Here is a 22,344-nt window from a genome sequence, read left to right as displayed (position 1 = left end):
TAAAGTATGGGGAGTCTGCACAATATAAAGTATGGGAAGTCTGCACAAAATAAAGTATGGGAAGTCTGCACAATATAAAGCATGGGAGTCTGCACAATATAAAGCATGGGGAGTCTGCACAATATAAAGCATGGGGAGTCTGCACAATATAAAGCATGGGGAGTCTGCACAATATAAAGCATGGGGAGTCTGCACAATATAAAGCATGGGGAGTCTGCACAATATAAAGCATGGGGAGTCTGCACAATATAAAGGATGGGGAGTCTGCACTGTCACACTGATCTCTGCTATGCGGTGGCCGTTGCCACTGACACAGGCACTCCTCCTGTTGCTAGGGATACAGCAGTGTAACTGCAGCACGGTGATGACGTCATCACCGCCCGCCATGTCTTCCCTATGGAAAGGCCTCAGTCTCTCTCACCTGTGCCCAAGTATAGGTGTTACTTCTTGTGCTCCTGGGTGCTGTATATATTTATGCTGAATTGCTGTATTTATTCTCTGTTGCTGAACTCTGCCTGTTTGACTACGCTGTTTGCCTTAACCCCTTAATTGCTTTACCGTTGATGAACTCTGCCTGTTTTGATTACTCTGCTTGCCTTAACCCTAAAACATTGGATTGCCATTCTGTTGCCGAACTCTGCCAGCCTGACCATTCTATTGATTTACCCTTGAACTGCCTTACCGCTGGATTCCCTACCTGTTGCCGTCAGAGACTATCCTGTCTGTTTTTCAGTCCATCAAGTGGTTTACCCTTGAACTGCCTAGCCGCAGATTCCCTGCCTGTTGCCGTCAGACTATCCTATCTGTTTCAAGTCCTTCAAGTGGTTTACCCATGAACTGCCTAACTGCTGATTCCTACCTGCTGCCACCAAAGACTACCCTGCATATTGTGAGTACTGCCTACCTCATTTTGCGAACTCTCTCTGCTCTGGGATATTCCCTATCATTCCAGCTCAACCCCGGGATAAAGAGACTACTGGCCGAGTTTGGTCTGATAGTGGAATATCCCACGAGCATTACATGCACAATATAAAGTATGGTTAGTCTGCACAATATAAAGTATAGGAGTCTGCACAACTCACCTATATCAGGTCTGCTATGTCTCGCACCACACTATAGTTCAGGAAGGGGGAGAAAAGTCCAGCGAGGAACGCAGTAACTATTTACATTGAGCTATAATGGAACAGTGACACCTACAGGTAGAAATGAAAAGAGCAGACACAAATTTGACGCTCTCTTGCACTGCTCTTTCTGGGATATTGTGTTTAAATTTGCGGGTGTCAGGGAGCCCGCTATTTCAATGCGGGAGACTCCCGGAACTTCCGGGAGAGTTGGGATGTCTGTTTTAACAATTATTGAAAAGGTAAATAGTTTAACCCAAAAATACATTATCAATAAAGCAGGTAAAGAATGCAAACATTGTTTAACCCCTTTACACGTAAATATACCTCCAAGCTTCAGGAAGCTCCAGTAGTCTCGGCTGTAAAGTTACAGCCAAGAGCTGGAGTTCCTGAGCTTCAGGCATCTGCCTGCATATGGAAGATGCCAGTTCTTTACAGAAGGTGACAATGTGTGCGTCACAGTCTGTAACTATCATCTGCTGGTGGGAGGAAAAGCGGGAGGCGGGTGGTCAGCCTAGCGGCGCAGAAGGAAGGAAGAAAGAGTGGGATGGGCCCTACACTGCTTGAAAAATAAATTAAGGGAGAGGGATGGGGGTTACAGTACAGAAAAAAGTGGGATGGGGGCCCTAACAATTGCCGACGGTGGGGGGACCACTACACTACAGAAAAATAAAAAAATAAGTGAATTAAATATATGTATCTATAGGTACTGTCAGATAGCTGCCAGTACTAAAGATGGCTGCCATTAGAGGGTGGGTGAGGGTTAGAGAGCTATTTGGGGGGGATAAGGGAGGATCTCTACACTGCACACACAAAAATAAAATAAAATGTATATATGTATATATATATATATATGTGTATATATATATATAATCAGACATCCCAACCTGCAAAAACTCATTTCAGGGAGGTGGCTTCACCAGCTACTGCGCAACCCCCCCCCCCCCACACACACACACACACAAAAAATAAAAAAAAAAATGACATTTTATTATGACAGAACACAATTATTTATTTAACAACATATTGCTACTAATTTACACACCTTAATGCAAATAGCTTTTCTACTTATTTTGCAAATTTTAATTGTACTGTGCAGCTGCTTGTTTGGCAGATTTGAGCATTTTGCTGGAAGTCTCAACCTCTTAGCAGTTTGTGTCAATAAATTTGTTTATTTTGCAAGACATCAGATTTACAAGAGTTTTGTGAGACAGCTGACTTCCAAATTCTGTCTTAATTCGACGCACAATGCTGAATGCCCTTTCCACATCACAATTAGAATTTGGCAGCACCAAAAGCAGCTTAATCAACTGGCAGAATTTTTTTAATCTCAACTTCCCTGAGCTCACAGATTTTACTTTGGACAGCTTCCCCATTATTCATCAACTGGTAAACTTTTGTAGTTTGGCACCAGTCCCTCAAGGTTAGTTGAGACATAATCCAGGACTTCTAAGTGGAGCTATTCTCTGGCATCTGCTTTGATCACATTTGGAAAGCTTTCTGCCAAAATCAAAATATTCTCTGGATTCACCTCATCTTGCTTCTCCATATTGACCACTGACAGATTCTTCAAGATTTTGTCTATCATTGGGAATTTCTCCAAGATTTTTTTTAAAGCTCCTGACATAGAATGCTCTGGCATCTTTAAATAAGTGTTTTGTATTGCAATGGTCCTCACTTAGCAATTGCCTCCTTGCCAGGTACCCAATAAAAAGCCCTTCATCGGGGAGGTGAATTTCAGTGTTGCTTATATCTATCTCCTGAATGTTGTATTCTCTCAATACCTTCGGCTTAATACAGTAAATCTGCTAGCTATGTCATGCAGGAGCTCTTATATGCTCTGATCCAACTTGTAGAGTTCAGGTGCCTTGTTTTGAAAAATCAAATTGAATTTGTCAAAACATTGTGTGACATTATGGATAAAGCACGCATATAGTTTCATTTGGGGGTCTTTCAGCCTTTTCTGAATATGAGATGATGTCTGATTCTCACTCTTTGACTCAAAATATGAAAGAAAAGCTGGACATTGGTGGAGTAGATGCTCCAAACCTTTTCCTAAAGAGAGCCAGCGTATAGGACAATGCTTTTGTACTCTCTGCTGGGCAACATTGCAGAACTCTTGAAACTCTTTTAGGTCTTCTCTTCGTTTGGAACTTTTCTCAAAGTAGTAGTAGTAGTAGTAGATGTCAATGAGCAGTTCTTCAGGGGACATTGAGAGCTCCTTATCAGCAGTTTTGGCACAAATGTTGACCAGGTGACTTGGACAGCCAACACTGTAACTATGAGGGGCCTGTGCTTTCACTCTTGACAATACGGAGTTGTTTTTGACAATCATCACATTGCAGTTGTCACTACCAAATCCTACACAATTAGACCATTCAAGGCCTTTGTCATGCATGGATGATGCAATGCAGTTAAATATGTTTTAAGCTTTGGCATCATTGCACACTGGCATGTCTACAAATCCAACTGTTACCTTATCCTGCGTTTCATAATAGCACCTGTCTAAAATGGCACATTCCTTCTCACACATGATATCATTGCTTTCGTCAACCAAAATACTATATGGCCTTTTTTCTGTCCGGATGAACTTGTACAGATCCTCTAAACATTCAGGTTCCAGTGCCATGTTCACAATAGCTGCTGTCTTGGTTGATGAGCAGGCATAGGTTTTTGCTATATCTGAATCTGGAAGCGTTTTCCTGAATAGCTTGCCTGTGTGCTTACACACCTGGAATGGCAGGTTATGTTCAACAATGAAAGATGTAAAGTACACCTCAGCTCTAGTGACCTTCTCTGTCAGACTTTGTTTTTCTGCTGAAAAGAACTGTGAAATACTTGAGCAGCCTTCCCTGCACTTAGTCTCCCTAATATGTAGTGGTCCCTAAAAGAAATAAAAGCATAAGGTGTATCCTTATTATATTGTCTTATGTAATGTTACATACCGTATTAACCTATTACATAAGGCAATGATACATACTTTGTTTTTGTGATTTCACCTAAGTCTAAGTCTGGTATATGCAGAAAATGTGACACTAAAATATGTACTTACACTGTTTCGTATTATATTATACTATATTATATTACTGACTTATTCAACTCATGGAGTCATTTTTTTATCCAATAACTACACGTCTACACTGTAGACATGTGTAAAGAAGTTATTCAATAATAACTGTATAAAATAAGTACAAGGAGTTTGGCCTCATTACCAAGACATCAATACAGTATATCCTAATAGCATCTAGTTTAAATAACATTAGCTTTGCTAATGGACGAATGACACCTATTAAACTCACCTCAACATGTCTTTTACAGTCATTTAACCCACCATGGGTAACTGAGAAATCACTGCTGCAAACAGTACAGCAAGCTACACTGTCGGTTTTTAGGTACACTTTAGTGTAGTTTGGGGTGAAGTGCATTTTGTACTTCTTTTTTTTTATTTGGACACTCTGCCTTGGTGCTGTAGACACTAACCGAACTGATGGATGAACTGGAGAGAGGTCGACTCCTGTAAAACCTGCCTACCGAGAAAACTGATAGGTTAGTTAGAGAGACATGAAACCCCACAATTAACTTCATGATTCAGGTAGAGCATACAATTTTAAACCACTTAACAATTTACTTCATTTTTCTTGGCACCCTTTGTTGAAGGAGCTGGAATGCATTGCTGGTAGTTAGCTGAACACATCAGGGTGAACCAATGGCAAGAGGCATATATGTGCAGCCATAAATCAGCAGCTAGTTACCAGTAGGGCGCTGCTGCTCCGGAGCCTACCTAGGTATGCTTTTCAATAAAGGATAATAAGACAATAAAAAACAAATTAGATAAAAGATGTAAATTTAAATTAAGCATATTAAAATAAAAGTCATTACATCTTAGAGTACCTGATTGCTATATTCTATAGATTATTTGTGTGGGGAAAAAAAAGTTGAAATTCATAGTAAAATACAAGTGCCAAACAGCTAAAAACATGTCTGGCATAGGGTTCAGCACCCAAAAGGTAACAACATAGGGACTTTTTCTGTCCAGACTAGCTATATAATTATAGTACCCCAACATATTTGCAGGGTTATAGCACCCAGTATATACAATTTCCTGTGCAGTAGTATTCCAGCAATCTGAGCTTGAATACTACTGAAAATTGGGGTGTAGGGAAGAACCTAAGTAGGGGTTAAATTGTGCACTCCTTCCTATATTAAGTGTTAAAACACAAACCTTTATTTGTATTAATTAAAAAAGGAGAGTTATTTCTCCTAAATGTACCCAAAGTAAACCAGATTTTAAATAAGTAAATAGTCATCCCCCTGTTTCCTGGCCGATAGCAGCATACCTCGGCTTCAGGTGACAGGGATGACTAACTAGATTAAGTAATGTTAAAAACACTGTGCAAAGAAACATGCACTAATATACTACAAACGCGTTTCGGCTGCTGTTAGCAGCCTTTATCAATGTGAGAAGTGACAAACCGAGGCCCGGGTGCTGCCCCTTAATATACATAAACCAAAGACAATCATCCAATGATGCTATTGCATGTGAAATATGCCCTCTTATAGACCAATCCCAGCATTGTGCATGTCATAGGGTGCTCGTGTAGGTCCGGTAACCAATCACTCTGCAAGTCATAACTCACGCTCTCCATTGATAGGATATCCTGTCTTATATGTCGTTTTCCCACCAATAGAAAATTAGTCACTATAGTGAGAGTGTTACGTTGTACTGAGGGTCCATGCTCGTAAACCTTTTCCTGGTCCCAAAGAAGGAGGGAACATTCTGCCCAATTCTGGACCTAAAGTGCTTAAATACATTTTTAAATATTCCCTCGTTCAAGATGGAGACGATAAGGTCCATCATTCCCTTAGTTCAGGAAGGACAGTTCCTGACCACTATAGATCTGAAGGATGCTTACCTTCACGTTCCAATCCAAAAGGATCACTTCCAGTTCCTAAGGTTAGCGTTCCTGGACTAGCATTTCCAGTTCATTGCACTTCCGTTTGGTCTAGCTACTGCTCCAACGATTTTTACGAAGGTTCTAGGGGCTCTTCTAGCCATTGCCAGAACCTGGGGTATAGCAGTAGTGCCCTACTTGGATGATATTCTTGTACAAGCACCATCTTTTCGTCTGACGGAGGGCCATTCGGAATCTCTTCTCTCTCTTCTTCGATCTCATGGATGGAAGATAAACTTAGAAAAGAGTTGTCTTATTCCAAGCACCAGGGTGGAATTCCTGGGTACTATAATAGACTTCAAGCTAGCTTCGGGATGTCTTGCCCTCCGGACCTCCTTAAGGCCCTCTGTGGCTCAGTGTATGGAGGTGATTGGTCACGTGTCCAGCATGGACATCATTCCCTTTGCCAGGTTCTGTCTCAGACAGTGGAATGGCGATCATTTGGATCTGTCTCAACAGATTTCTGTGGACAACCGGTTGAGAGAATCGCTCTCTTAGTGGTTCTGTCCAGATCAGTCTATCAGGATGAGGAGTTGTTTGGGGTGCCAAGAAGGCACAGGGCCTGTGGACTCAGGAGGAATGTCCCCCAGGGGGGAACAAGAAGCTCCCTAGCAATGAGGGAAGTATCTAGTATTCTGGAGTAGGCAGAGGCCAACAGATGTTCGCTGTCAGCAATTCACATTCGTGGTGAGCACAACTGGGAAGTGGATTTTCTCAGCAGACAATACTTTCATCTGGGGGAATGGACTCTCCATCCCGAAGTGTTTGCAGAGATATGCAACAGGTGGGGGATGCCGGAGATAGATCTCATGGCGTCCTGTCTCAATACCAAGCTACCAAGATATGGGTCGAGGTCCAGGGATCCTCAGGCGGAGCTAACAGATGTATTAGCAGTGCCTTGGAGGTTCAGTCTAATTTACCTTTTCCCGCCGTTACCACTCCTTCCTCGTGTATCCCGCCGTTACCACTCCTTCCTCGTGTAGTGGCTCGCATCAAGCAGGAGCGGGCATCAGTGATACTGATTGCTCCATCGTGGCAGCGAAGGATGTGGTTCGCGGATCTGGTGGGGATGTCATCTCCTCCGTGGAAATTACCTTGTCGCAGGGATCTGCTGGAACAAGGTCCTTTTGTTCATCAAAATCTAGATTCTCTGAGGCTAACTGCGTGGAGATTGAACGCTTATTTCTAGCCAAGAGAGGTTTTTCTGAGAGAGTTATTGATACTCTCATTCAATCTCGTAAGCCAGTTACTTGTCGCATCTATCATAAGGTGTGGAGAACCTACTTATTCTGGTGTGAAGAGCGTAGATTTTCATGTCATAAAGTTAAGGTTGCCAGGATCCTGTCGTTTCTCCAGGATGGACTGGAGAAGGGCCTTTCTGCCAGTTCCCTGAGGGGACAGATTTCGGCCCTGCCCGTTTTACTGCACAAGAGGCTCTCAAAACTTCCAGATGTACAGTCCTTTGTTAAAACCTGTGTTTAGATCTAAGGCTCCTCCTTGGAGTCTAAATCTTGTTCTTAAGGTTTTGCAACGGGCTCCGTTTGAGCCTATGCATGAAATCGACATTAAATTGTTGTCCTGGAAGGTTCTTTTTCTACTGGCTATTGCTTCTGCATGCAGAGTATCTGAGATTACTGCCTTGCAATGTGAGCATCCTTATTTGGTGTTCCATTCTGATAGGACTGTCCTACGTACTAAGTTAGTTTTCTTCCTAAGGTCGTGTCAGACTGCAACATCAATCAAGAGATTGTGGTTACTTCCTTGTGTCCCAATCCTTCTTCTTCAAAGGCACGTCTGCTTTATAATTTGGACGTGGTTCACGCCTTTTGGCTAAGGATTGTTATCTGCTTAGCTTATGAGACAGTGGGACATAAACCTCCTCAGAGGATTACGGCTCATTCTACTAGAGCAGTGGCTTCCTCTTGGGCCTTTAAGAACGAGGCCTTTATGGATCAGATTTGTAAGGCAGCTACCTGGTCCTCCTTATATACTTTTTCTTCATTTTAAAAGTTTTATGTTTTTGCTTCGACTGAAGCAATCTTCGGGAGAAAGGTTTTGTAGGCTGCTGTGCCCTCAAATTAAGGTCTGGGAGAGGTATTTAAGCCTTTGGCTGGGGTGTCTTTGCCTCCTCCTGGTGGCCAGGTTTAGAATTTCCCAATAATAAAGAATGATGCCATGGACTCTCCTTATACAGAAGGAAATTAAATTATCTGGTAAGCATAATTTATGTTTTTTGACCTTTCTATTCCTTTTAAATAACAGATCAACACACTTTTGGTACAGATGTTTAAAGGGACGTTGTACACTAGATTTTTCTTTGCATAAATGTTTTTTTAGATGATCCATTATATAGCCCATCTGGAAGTGTTTTTGTAACAATGTATAGTTTTGCTTATTTTTTTTTATAACCTTGTGTGATGATTTTCAGACTCCTAACCAAGCCCCATAGTGTCAGATGTATACACGCGTTTACAGACTATTGCTGGCTCCTGTTTATGTTATTTGTCTTTTCATATGCAGGGAACTGGGGGAGGGGGGAGGGCCTGCTCTTCTTGTTTTTACAGCCCCTTTCACTGGGTGTCCCAGTCAACTTAATCAACAGTGCTAAACTGAGAGCTTCTAAGTAAGTGTTTAAAACTGGATTTTTAGATCAATATCTGTGCATATTGTTCTTTATAGTAGTGTCTATTACATGCAGTGTTATATGAAAATTGGTGTGCACTGTCCCTTTAACTATGTAACCACTGGTGGTCCAACCTGCAAACTACCAAGAATTTGCAAAATAATATCTTTTTCTTTTCATGTTCTGTAATCTAAACAGGGATATGAGAGAATTAAAGGAAGAAGAAAGAATGATAATAGTAATAATAAGTATAGTCAGGAGACATTCCCCATCATTTCCCCTGCCCCTCTATATTTATCTATGTGGTCAACATTCGTTTTTTCATGTAAGCGAAGTGGCCTCCCTGGTTCAAACAAAAGAAAATACATTTTTTATATGCTGTTGGGTTGGTATTGGAGAGCTGCAGATTGTTATGCAGAACATACTTTTATAAACACTATCCTCACTGGTTATGCGTTTGAACAGTGCAGTAAAAGAGCACTAGGTGGCACCAATAACTTCCAAATCACGTTGGAAAGAGGCAGAGAATATCCACTTCTCTCTGTTGTGAAAAGCATTGGTCTGTTTATTTCCAATTGTTATACGGTACCATTTTCTGATAAGACAAATAGAAAATATATATTCCAGTACAAATACTTGGGCCTGTGATGTTTATCACAAATATATTAAAATATTAATTAAACTCTGAATACCCAATTTGTTGCACATATCATCATCTAGTTAGTATGTGTGTAAAATGTAACCTATTAAAAAAAAACTACCACATATGTAGACAGTATATAATTAAAGTAAATTACACATATGTGTTGTTTAATAATGCATGTATGCTTAGGGGGAAATTGGTTATTTGCTCCAGTTCTAAAGATGGGAAATAGGTGAAACCTCCTGGACCTACTGGTTCTTCATAACATGTAAACTAAATATTCTATTCCATACCAATATTTAATTACCTGTGTATTGTACATAGAAATGTAGACATGACCAAGAAAATAAGGAGACAGAGAGTAGAAGCTACTTTCTGACAACGGCACATTGTGTGAGGCTGTGACAGGAACGTATGGAATGTTTACACATCACAGAGCAGAACATGACATCACAGAGCTGAACATGGCATCACAGAGCAGAACATGGCATCACAGAGCAGAACATGGCATCACAGAGCAGAACATGGCATCACAGAGCAGAACATGGCATCACAGAGCAGAACATGACATCACAGAGCAGAACATGGCATCACAGAGCAGAACATGGCATCACAGAGCAGAACATGGCATCACAGAGCAGAACATGGCATCACAGAGCAGAACATGGCATCACTGAGCTGAACATGACATCACAGAGCTGAACATGGCATCACAGAGCTGAACATGGCATCACAGAGCTGAACATGGCATCACAGAGCTGAACATGGCATCACAGAGCTGAACATGACATCACAGAGCTGAACATGACATCACAGAGCTGAACATGGCATCACAGAGCTGAACATGGCATCACAGAGCTGAACATGACATCACAGAGCTGAACATGACATCACAGAGCAGAACATGGCATCATTATTGGAGTGAGGAAGGTGTAGAATAATACATCAAAAAGAAAAAAAATAGCAAAAAGGAACAAGATAGCCTAAAATGAAAACAAATGCTGGGCAGAAATAAATATTAGAATAGGCAGGGAGGGACATGAGAGGCCAGGGTATGAGACACTGTGCAGGGGAGGAGAGAGAAGAAATTGAGGGTAAAATAATCACTGCATGTGCTAGGGTAACGTATCACTAATTTATCAATGAACTAAAACTGACTTTGTGTATGCAAGAAACATATAGATTTTTTGAATAGCTGCCCCATTGGCTAATGTACACTTCATTTTATTCACAACCAATATATAGGGTTAGAGGCAGTTTACAATATCAGTTGTAAAGTGACTGTATCTTATTCAGTCAACATAATCCATCCCAGATCAGGAGTTTATGCATTACAGCAGCTAATGTGCTAATTTATGTAAGTAGTTTAGCTGCTAAATGCCAATAAATACTATAATAATTAACAGCTTGTGGCTCATTCCGGCAATCACCCTCCCCTCTGTTACAGGCATAGGTTGCTCTATAGCCACCTCACCTCTTATCGGCCACTCACTCACTTCAATCCTCGGTGTTATGATTTGACTACCGGGTGGTTACCAACATTTAAACTGGAACACAGATGAACGCAAATGAAGCGATCGCATAGACCAAAACAAACCAATTAATGGCTAGTAACAGAGTGTGCATGCACACTTTGTTACTAGCTGAAGAAATTACCATAATTATATTGGTTAGTTGCCGTAGGTTGAACTTCCGGGATAGTCCAATTGATTTGCAGGTGTCAGGGAGCAGCTATTTCAATGCGGGAGACTTGGGATGTCTGTATAATTAAAAAAAAAAAACTGCCAGTACCTAAGATGGTAGTCACTAGTAAGGGGTGAGGGAGGGAAGAGAGCTGCTTCAGAGGGATCAGGGGGTGGGAGGTTTCAGGTGGGAGGGTAATCTCTACACTACAGATACAATTAACTTTAAAAGCTACCTGATTAACCCCTTGGCTGCTGGAAATAATAGAAGTGTGCTGCACCTCTTCAATTAGCAGCATTCTAAAATCCAAAATCCAATGGCAAAGCCATATATGTCTGCTTTTGTTGAACAAAGGGGATCACAGAGAGGCTTTTACAATCATTTGTGTCATGATTGCACAAGCGTTTTGTAAATAATTTGAGTGAGAAAGTTTGTGAAAAAATTTAAGATTTTTTAAATTTGATCGCATTTGGCGGTGAAACGGTGGCATGAAATATACTAAAATGGACCTAGATCAATACCTTGGGTTGTCTACTTAAAAAAAAAATATATATATATATATTTATATTTATATATATATATATATATATATATATATATATATATATATATATATATATATATATAGTTTTAACAGGTAAACAAATAAATGCTAAAATTCTCCAGTATTTTCGGCAAGTTCTCAGTAAAAAGCAAAGCGGTTAAAGGAACATGAAACCCAAAAATGTTTATTTCATGATTCAGATAGAGCATACAAACAACGTCCCAATTTACTTCTATTATAAAATGTGCTTCATTCTCATTAGCCTTTGTTTAAAAGCATACATAAGTAGGCTCAGAAGCTGGGAGCTAGCCGCTGATTGGTGGCTGCACAAATATACCTCTTATCATTGGCTTTTTTATGTGTTCAGCTAGCTCTCAGTAGTGCAATGCTGTTCCTTTAATAAAGGATACCAAGAAAATGAAGAAAAATTGATCATAGCAGTAAATTGAAAAGCAAAAAAGTCATGTAGTAATGGCATTTTTGCAATAGCCTAAGCTTTCTTTCTTATTTCATCCCACAGAATGCTAATTTATAAAGGATGTAGAGAAACACTCAGAAAACTACTGTTCTTTGCTGAGAAATGAGCATGGAAGAAATAAAATCTGTCTTGACTGTAAATACAAGTCCAACTTATAATTTTAATGCTTAATTGCATATCATGATTTCATATTTATATACACCTCACCTTTCAAATTATCTTTATTTTATTAAAGGAATACTAAAGTTAAAATTGAACTTTCATGATTCAGATAGAGCATACAATTGTAAACATTTACTTTCATTATCAAATTTGCACAATCTTTTTATATACACACTTTCTGAGGCACCAGCTCCTACTGAGCACGTACAAGAATTCACATTATATGCATTTTGTGATTGGCTGATGGCTGTCACATGATGCACGGGATGGTAAATTGAACTTAAGTGTCAGCATGGAAAAACACATCCAGATAAGCAAATGCTTATAGAATCGGCCCTTAGTGCTTGTGCATTGTCTTTTTAGTATACATTTGTTGATTATGCAATCTAATGTGTTTAATGGTCCTTTCACTTGACATTAAAGGGACAGTAAATGTAAAAAATAATGTTACATATATATCTGTGCAGAGTTATGTAACATTATCTTAGAAAGATTGAAAAACCAAAAGAGTTGAGAGACTTTATCCCCCAAAGTTACACTTCCCTCATTTCTTCTCCAGGTTCTTCTAATCAGGTCTTGTTTTCAAAAGAGATTCACAGGCGCGCTGTCTAATCACAGTGCGCCCAATCGTACTTTTGAGCTAAATGTAGCTCGTGCCCGCTACCAGACTAGGGGCGCAATCCGATATACGGCGCAGGTTTCGGCGCAAGCGTGGAAACCCGCACAGCCCGTAGTTTCAGCTCGCAACTCGAGCTATCACATATACGGCGCCGTCAGTTGCTAAAGTGCCGTAAGTCTGACAAACTAGCGATGTCCAGAAATCTGCGTAAGTACAAATTTCTGGAGTCGCCAGTGACTTACGGCACTTTAGAAACTGCCGCCGCATAAAAAAAACTAACTAAATTATAAAATCACCCGTAACTGTCTAACACGCCTCCCAAACATAGCCCGACACGTATACCCCTCTATCCGCAATCCCCCCCTCTCACTCCAAACAATAAATATATTAACCCCTAAACCGCCGCTCCCGGACCCCGCCGCCAGCTACATTAACTATATTACCCCCTAATGTGATCCCCCTACACCGCCGCCACCTATTTTAACTATATTACCCCCTAATGTGAGCCCCCTACCCCGCCGCCACCTACATTATATGTACTACCCCCTAATCTGACCCCCCTTACACCGCCGCCACCTATATTAAAATTATTAACCCCTAATCTAATCCCCCTACACCGCCGCCACCTATATTAAATGTCTAACCCCCTAATGTGATCCCCCTACACCACCGCCACCTACATTAAAATTATTACCCCCTAATGTGAGCCCCCTACCCCGCCGCCATCTATATTAAAATTATTACCCCCTAATGTGAGCCCCCTACACCGCCGCCACCTATTTTAACTACATTACCCCCTAAATCTAATCCCCCTACACCGCCGCCACCTATTTTAACTATATTACCCCCTAATCTAATCCCCCTACACTGCCGCCACCTATATTTAAATGATTAACCCCTAATCTAATCCCCCTACACTGCCGCCACCTATAATAAATGTATTACCCCCTAATCTAATCCCCCTACACCGCCCCCACCTATAATAAATGTATTACCCCCTAAAATACTAAATCTGACCCCCCCTACACCGCTGCCACCTATATTAAATATATTAACCCCTAATCTGACCCCCCTACACCGCCGCCACCTATATTAACTATATTAACCCTAATTATATTAGGGTTAATATAGTTATTATATTATATATATTATTAATATAGTTAATAATTAATATAGTTATTATATTATATATATTAACTATATTAACCCTATCTAACCCTAACACCCCTAACTTAATTATTATTGCAATAAATCTAAAGAATATTAATCTTATTAACTAAAATATTCCTATTTAAAACTAAATACTTACCTATAAAATAAACCTTAAGATAGCTACAATATAATTAATACTTACATTGTAGCTATTTTAGGGTTTATATTTATTTTACAGGTAACTTGGTATTTATTTTAACTAGGTACAATAGCTATTAAATAGTTAATAACTATTTAATAGCTACCTAGTTAAAAGAATTACCAATTTACCTATAAAATAAATCCTAACCTAAGTTACAAATACACCTACACTATCAATAAATTAATTAAATAAACTACAATTATCTAAACTAAAATATAATTAAATACACCAAACTAAATTACAAAAACCAAACAAAACACCAAATTACAAAAAATAAAAAAAGATTACAAGAATTTTAAGCTAATTACACCTAATCTAAGCCCCCTAATAAAATAACAAAGCCCCCCAAAATAAAAAAATGTCCCTATCCTAAACTAAATTACAAAAAGTAATCAGCTCTATTACCAGCCCTTAAAAGGGCCTTTTGTGGGGCATTGCCCCAAAGTAATCAGCTCTTTTACCTGTGAAAAAAAAGAACCCCCCCCCCATTACAACCCACCACCCACACACCCCTACTCTAAAACCCACCCTATCCCCCCTTAAAAAAAACCTAAGTCTAACCCCCAAGTGCTCCTTACCTGTCCTGAAGACCGGCGGATTAGAATAGCCAATAGAATTACAGTAGCTCTTATTCTATTGGCTAATCAAATCAGCCAATAGAATTAAAGTAGCTGTCATCCGATTGGCTGATTTGAATTTGAAGGCTCAAATCAGCCAATAGGAATTCAAGGGACGCCATTTTTAATCGCGTACCTTGAATTCCGATTCAGTGTACGGCGGCGATCGTATGAAGAGGATCCTCCACGCTATATGGCTCTGGTCTTTAGTTCCAGCTTCGCCGATCTTCAGTTCCTGCATCGCCGGTCTTCAGTTCCAGGGAGGATGGTCTTCAGCTCCGCGGTCATCAACTCCTCCGCTCAGCGCCGGCTGGTTCCTGGAAGAAGAAGAGGTCGCCGCCTGGAAGAAGACTTCTCCGCCTGGAACAGGACCTTCTCCGCCGGTCTTCAGGACAGGTAAGGATCACTTGGGGGTTAGACTTAGGTTTTTTTAAGGGGGGATAGAGTGGGTTTTAGAGTAGGGGTGTGTGGGTGGTGGGTTGTAATGGGGGGGGTGTTTTTTTTTTCACAAGTAAAATAGCTGATTACTTTGGGGCAATGCCCCACAAAAGTCCCTTTTAAGGGCTGGTAATAGAGTTGATTACTTTTTGTAATTTAGTTTAGGGTAGGGACATTTTTTTATTTTGGGGGGCTTTGTTATTTTATTAGGGGGCTTAGATTAGGTGTAATTAGCTTAAAATTCTTGTAATCTTTTTTTATTTTTTGTAATTTAGTGTTTGTTTTTGTAATTTAGTTTAGTGTATTTAATTATATTTTAGTTTAGATAATTGTAGTTTATTTAATTAATTTATTGATAGTGTAGGTGTATTTGTAACTTAGGTTAGGATTTATTTTACAGGTAAATTGGTAATTATTTTAATAAAGTAGCTATTAAATAGTTATTAACTATTTAATAGCTATTGTACCTAGTTAAAATAAATACCAAGTTACATGTAAAATAAATATAAACCCTAAAATAGCTACAATGTAATTATTAATTATATTGTAGCTATCTTAAGGTTTATTTTATAGGTAAGTATTTCGTTTTAAATAGGAATATTTTAGTTAATAAGATTAATATTCTTTAGATTTATTGCAATAATAATTAAGTTAGGGGTATTAGGGTTAGATAGGGTTAATATAGTTAATATAGGTGGCGGCGGTGTAGGGGGGTCAGATTAGGGGTTAATATATTTAATATAGGTGGCGGCGGTGTAGGGGGATTAGATTAGGGATTAATATATTTAATATAGGTGGCGGCAGTGTAGGGGGGTCAGATTACAGGTAAAAGAGCCGATTACTTTGTGACAATTCCCCACAAAAGGCCCTTTTAAGGGCTGGTAATAGAGCTGGTTACTTTGGGGCAATGCCACGCAAAAAGCTCTTTCCAGGGCTATTTGTAATTTAGTTTAGGGTAGGGACATTTTAGTATTTTAGGGGGTAATACATTTATTATAGGTGGCGGCGGTGTAGGGGGATTAGATTGGGGGTAATACATTTATTATAGGTGGCGGCGGTGTAGGGGGATTAGATTACAGGCAAAAGAACTGATTACTTTGTGACAATGCCCTGCAATAGGCTCTTTTAAGGGCTGGTAATAGAGCTGGTTACTTTGGGGCAATGCCCCGCAAAAGGCCCTTTTAAGGGCTGGTAATAGAGCTGGTTACTTTGGGGCAATGCCACGCAAAAAGCCCTTTTCAGGGCTATTTGTAATTTAGTTTAGGGTAGGGACATTTTAGTATTTTATGTGGCGGCGGTGTAGGGGGATTAGATTAGGGGTTAACACATTTAATATAGGTGGCGGCGGTGTAGGGGGATTAGATTAGGGGTTAATCATTTTAATATAGGTGGCGGCGGTGTAGGGGGATTAGATTAGGGTGTAATATAGTTAAAATAGGTGGCGGCGGGGTAGGCGGCTCACATTAGGGGGTGATAATTTTAATATAGATTGCTGCGGTGTAGGGGGATTACATTAGGGGTTAATAATTTTAATGTAGGTGGCGGCGGTGTAGGGGGATCCCATTAGGGGGTTAGACATTTAATGGAGGTGGCGGCGGGGTCCGGGAGCAGTGGTTTAGGGGTTAAACACTTTATTAGGGATTGCGGTTGCCAGGTAGATAGACATTGCACATGCGTTAGGTGTTAGGTTTTATTTTGCAGCCAGTTTAGGGAGTTACGGGGCTCCAATACTCAGCGTAAGGCTTACTACGCCTGCATTTTGTGGCGAGGTGAAAATGAAGTAAGATTTCTCCATTTTCGCCACGTAAGTCCTTACGCTGTATATTGGATACCAAACTGCGCTGGTTTGGTATACCTGTCTATGGGACAAAAAACTACGGCTGAAGGCAGAAATATACGAGCGTAACTTCTAGGTTACGCCGTATATGTGATACCAAACCAGTACAAAATTTGGCGGGCGACAATTTTTATCGGATCGCGGCCTAGAGTAGGAGCGTGCTATATTTTGGTTTTTCAATCTGTCGCTAAGATAATGTTACATAATTCTGCACTCTGTGCAGAATTATGTAACATTATTTTTTATGTTTACTGTCCCTTTAACGTAATTTTATCCATGCATGGTATAGATTAACATTTAAGATCTATATAAAAAATATTTTGTATGCATTTTAAACTATCATTTTTTTAAAAAATGCAGTCCAGGGATACAGCCCTCAAACTTCATCTTAAGGTTATGTAGCAAGTTTCATGGTCACGCCAACTGAAGAATACACAAGTGTGAAGTATGGAAGAGTGAAAATAGAATATATTTCAAAGGTGAGTTACAGAAGAAGCAGACAAAAATAAATCAATAATTAATATACTCTTATTTTTTTTTTATATTTAAAAATTTAAAGGGGAATTTAAATTCAAGCTCAATGTTCTACTAAAGAAAAAAATAAAAAATAAACATACTTTTTTATAAAAGTTACATATTTAAACCCAACTACATAGTTCAGCAGTTCTAGAATAACATTTCATGGTATATACCTTTTTCTGTATTTAAATATCTTTTTACCTGGATCCAGGTGTGTGAAGGAGCCAATCACAAAGTCAAGGGTGGAAATGGCCAATAGGAGGAGCAACAGCAGCTGCAAGCGAATAATCCATTTCACGCCAGCAAGGTTTATCCCTAGTAGTCCCAGAAGTACAGCTAGTGAGATGCCCCTCACCGACCAGATATTCTGAAGATGAAGTAGGTCAGAGATCGATTCAGCAAAGCCGGTGACGTACATGGCACCTGCAACACACTAAGGTAAAGCCGGTGATGTACATAGCACTTGCAACACACTAAGGTAAAGCCGGTGATGTACATAGCACTTGCAACACACTAAGGTAAAGCCGGTGATGTTATATAATAAAGATAGGGATAGTGGTAATGGAAGTTGTATTTAATGATTCCCCGTCAAGTATTAGCTTACCACAATTTAACCAATAAAAATAGTCACCCAAATTGGGGACAATAATACTAATATCTGATATAATGAAGTATAGACTAGTAATACCAGGGGAGGGTGCTCACTGGTCAAGTAAATGTAGAAAAAATAGGAGACAAGCGAACAGAAAGTAGAGCACTCGCAAAGGGAGACTAGTATAAGTGGCTATTCAGTGGGTATATAATATTAAAACTTAACATTTATTATTCAAAAAAATGATAAAAAACTACTATATAAGTAGTGATTAATACTTAGATTAAAACACAAACAAATAGTAAACGGCTGTATATCCACAATGACCCCAGAATGTATACCATAGAAACTCAGAATAGAGTAGGAGGGATTTTTAGGCAGATATACACCAAAAAATGGTTCACGGATTGCACCAAAATCTATCTAAAAAAGAGGATTGACCTCAAACAAAATTATACTATCTAGTGCAATACTGGACCGGTGTAGGTCTGTCCAAAATATTCCCTATGACAAAATTAGTATAGTGACTAAGAGAGGAAGTGTAGGTAGCAAGATTCACATAGTCCATACATTCAGCATATTACACAGACCCATTTGTATAGGCAAGAGTGAAGTGTTCACAAACACAAATTAAACCAAAAATACGATCAATGAAAGGTAATATGATTCTATAGATATGTTATAATAAACACATTGACTAGTGAAATGTGACTTGCATAGTTACACTTAGTGGTTGATACAGCCGTAGGAAGAGTGCCTGATGTACATTTCGCCTGGCTTGGCTTTCTCAAAGGCTCCGGTGATGTACATAGCACTTGCAACACACTAAGGTAAAGCCGGTGATGTACATAGCACTTGCAACACACTAAGGTAAAGCCGGTGATGTACATAGCACTTGCAACACACTAAGGTAAAGCCGGTGATGTACATAGCACTTGCAACACACTAAGGTAAAGCCGGTGATGTACATAGCACTTGCAACACACTAAGGTAAAGCCGGTGACGTACATAGCACTTGCAACACACTAAGGTAAAGCCGGTGATGTACATAGCACTTGCAACACACTAAGGTAAAGCCGGTGATGTACATAGCACTTGCAACACACTAAGGTAAAGCCAGTGATGTACATAGCACCTACAACACACTAAGGTAAAGCAGTGATGTACATAGCACCTACAACACACTAAGGTAAAGCAGTGATGTACATAGCACCTACAACACACTAAGGTAAAGCAGTGATGTACATAGCACCTACAACAGACTAAGTGGACTTAAGGACAAATGTAAGGCAATCAAACTTTTATCAAATCCCTTAGCATACGTAGGTAGGCTGAGGAGCAGTAATGCACTACTGGGAGCTAACTGCTGATTGATGGCTACACACATTTGTTTCTTGTCATTGGCTCAGCAGATGTGTTCAGTAAGATCCTAGCCATGGATTGCTGCTCTGTAGCTGACTAACAATCTGGTGACTTATCGGTTTCTTCTACCTACATTTATTACACCTACCATTCCACTTGTACCTGTTTTACTGTTCCCCAAATGCAATATATAATCTGTATTTATATCAGTCCAAATAAAATGATCATTTATAAAGTTTGTATCCAGAAACTGTTAAGGCCCAGACCACAAAAGATTTGCTACTGATGCTAAATAATACAGGATTTTTTTTTTGTTCCTGACTGAGAGCCTTGAGTGGAGAGAAATTGGGAAAGGGAGATGATACTTTATGTATTAATTGTTTTTATTTTACACACGTGTTAGTGTTCATTTTATCGCCTCTAAACTACAAAATTAAACTTTCATGGATCAGACAGCGCACACAATTTTCAGAGACTTGGTTCACCAGATGTGTTTAGCAAGTTCCCAGTAGTGCATTGCTGCTCTAGGGCTGACTACTATGTGTTTAACCCCCATGCAGGGGTTCAAATTGGTTGAGCACAACAAAAGTGCTAGAGTAAAATGAATACATTATAGCATTTTTTTTTTAACTTTATGTCCCTTTAACATTGCCATAGGTTTAAATTTTAATGGAACCTTTTTTAAATATTATTGTACACAACCGTCCTGGATGTTGTGTGATTGTCACAGGCTGAGATGTATGCATCCCCCATTAGTGCAAGAGTTCCAGTTCAGAGGGAATATCGGGCCTTCTGGCCATGACACACCCAGCTCTGCCCAACCTTGTATGTGACATGACACCCTGTCCACGGCCCAACCTGTGACCCCACCACTCCTGTTTCTGTTCCACACACAAAACATCCATGCCCACAAGGCCCTTCACACCCTTGTCCCAGAAAACCTCTAGGAAAAGATATGAAGTACAAAATTGTTCATTGTACATACTGTACCATGAATTTATATAATGAATTTATATAATAAGTTGTCTTCAATACCAGATCATCTTTTACTTTCGCTGTGGCTGTGTGTCTTCTATGAAGATCTACAAAAACCCAATTAAAATCGCGTTTCTTACAGTTTTTTTCTACTAGATTATACTAGTATATTCTGTTTTATTGTTTGCTTAGTAAATCAGTTTTATCAATTCGCTAATTCAAGCAGAATGGATCATAATGGCTTAGGAAATAAAGCTTTAAAACTTCCCAAGGTTGGATACAATGTTTTAAATGGAAGTTGAAAGGGACAGGAATAGAGACCACTACTTTATGAAGTTAGTACACAGCATACTGGTGTATACAATGATAAATACCACCCTTGCCATTTACAGGACTGAAGGTTTGACCAAGTTAATTCATTTTCCGATTTCATTGAATCCTAAAATAGTCAGAAAACAATTCAGAATATGTCATGAGCTATTTTACCCATTAATATAAACATAATTTAAACACACATAGACACTTACAACTCAAACACACACACAGACACACACACACACACAACTCACACACACACACACAACATGCTGAATGTGAATTAGTAAGCCAGTTCTAGTTGGTCCAAGTGTGTTTAGCCATTGATAATGTAAAGCTGAAGCTGTTAGGTGTGGCAATAACCTACCTGTCCAAAAATGTACAGCAGCCCAATGGTTCCACCAACTTTGCCTCCAAGAACGGTGGAAATCATGGAGTAGACTCCACCATTGCCTATGCTGCATCGTTCACATACTCCGATTCCTGATAAAACAGTCACCAGGGCTACAATAATGACAAATGACACCAGGAACATCCCCAGTAGAACACCTGTGTTACCCTAAGGCAAAAAAAAAGAATACATGGTATAAAGCTAACCTATTAGTAACATACATACAAAGGAACCGTGTGAAAGCTTTGATGCAGGTCACATTATAGCTGGCTGTCCCAGCAGGATGTCCTGTGAATCATTGACATGACTCACACAAGGGTTTGAATAAAAATTAATACTGTAAAATGTTGACTAGAAAATATTACATGAACATAATAAAATACTAATAAATAAATAAAGTAGTTTATAGAAGATTTTAACCCCTTAAGGTCTGAGGATTTTACCAGTTTCCATGCACCCATACATATATATAATTTTTACCACACAAACAGACTTTTTAATGATACCTTATTTGAGTATGTAAAATAACAATATAAGAATGTAAGTAATACTGAAATATTGGGAACCAAAATAAAAAAGCATATTTTTGCAGTTTTCTTTATAACCATTTCTACAAAAACTAGTGTAGTTAAAGAAAAATACAAAATAGATTCATTATCTTGTCCTGATTTTAGAAATAACCCATATATCTAGGTTTTCAAGTAAATTTTAGGTAATATAGGCCAAAAACTACAAACTACAAAGATGGAAATATTGGTTTAACACTGAAATTTCCTATGCTTGGAAAGTAAGCTAAATAGCGGTCACCTAATTTAAAAGTGCTATTCAAAACTATACATTTATAGCATTTAGACACCCCAGGGTATTTATTTAGAGGTATATTGACACATTGGGCCCGATCCGATATAAATTGTTGCCCGCAAAAGCCGGCGACGCCAAATTTTGCGGGGGTTTGGTATCCTATATACGGCGTAACTTAGAAGTTACGCGCGTATATATCTGCCTTTGCCCGTATTATTTTTACCCTTAGACTGACATACAAAACACGCGCAGTTTGGTATCCAATATACAGCGTAAGGACTTACGCGCGCAGATTTCAGAAAATCTACTCCATTCTCA

At 39.3% G+C, this 22,344-nt stretch overlaps 1 protein-coding gene across 1 annotated transcript in view; it reads right to left on the bottom strand.

Annotated features, from left to right (window-relative positions):
- The window catches only part of SLC12A8 (solute carrier family 12 member 8), a 187,107-nt gene that overhangs the window by 113,410 nt on the left and 51,353 nt on the right, over positions 1–22,344 (bottom strand). The window contains exons 4-5 of the mRNA XM_053689789.1: positions 21,202–21,393; positions 17,792–18,023 (exon numbers count right to left, since the gene is read on the bottom strand). Coding sequence (XP_053545764.1) covers positions 17,792–18,023; positions 21,202–21,393 — 424 coding nt within the window. The remainder of the gene's footprint in view (positions 1–17,791; positions 18,024–21,201; positions 21,394–22,344) is intronic.

The sequence above is a fragment of the Bombina bombina genome, chromosome 1 (assembly GCF_027579735.1).
Source record: "Bombina bombina isolate aBomBom1 chromosome 1, aBomBom1.pri, whole genome shotgun sequence".
Classification (NCBI taxonomy): domain Eukaryota; kingdom Metazoa; phylum Chordata; class Amphibia; order Anura; family Bombinatoridae; genus Bombina; species Bombina bombina.
Note: the sequence above shows the minus strand (reverse complement) of the source record. Positions and strands in the feature narration are given on the sequence as shown.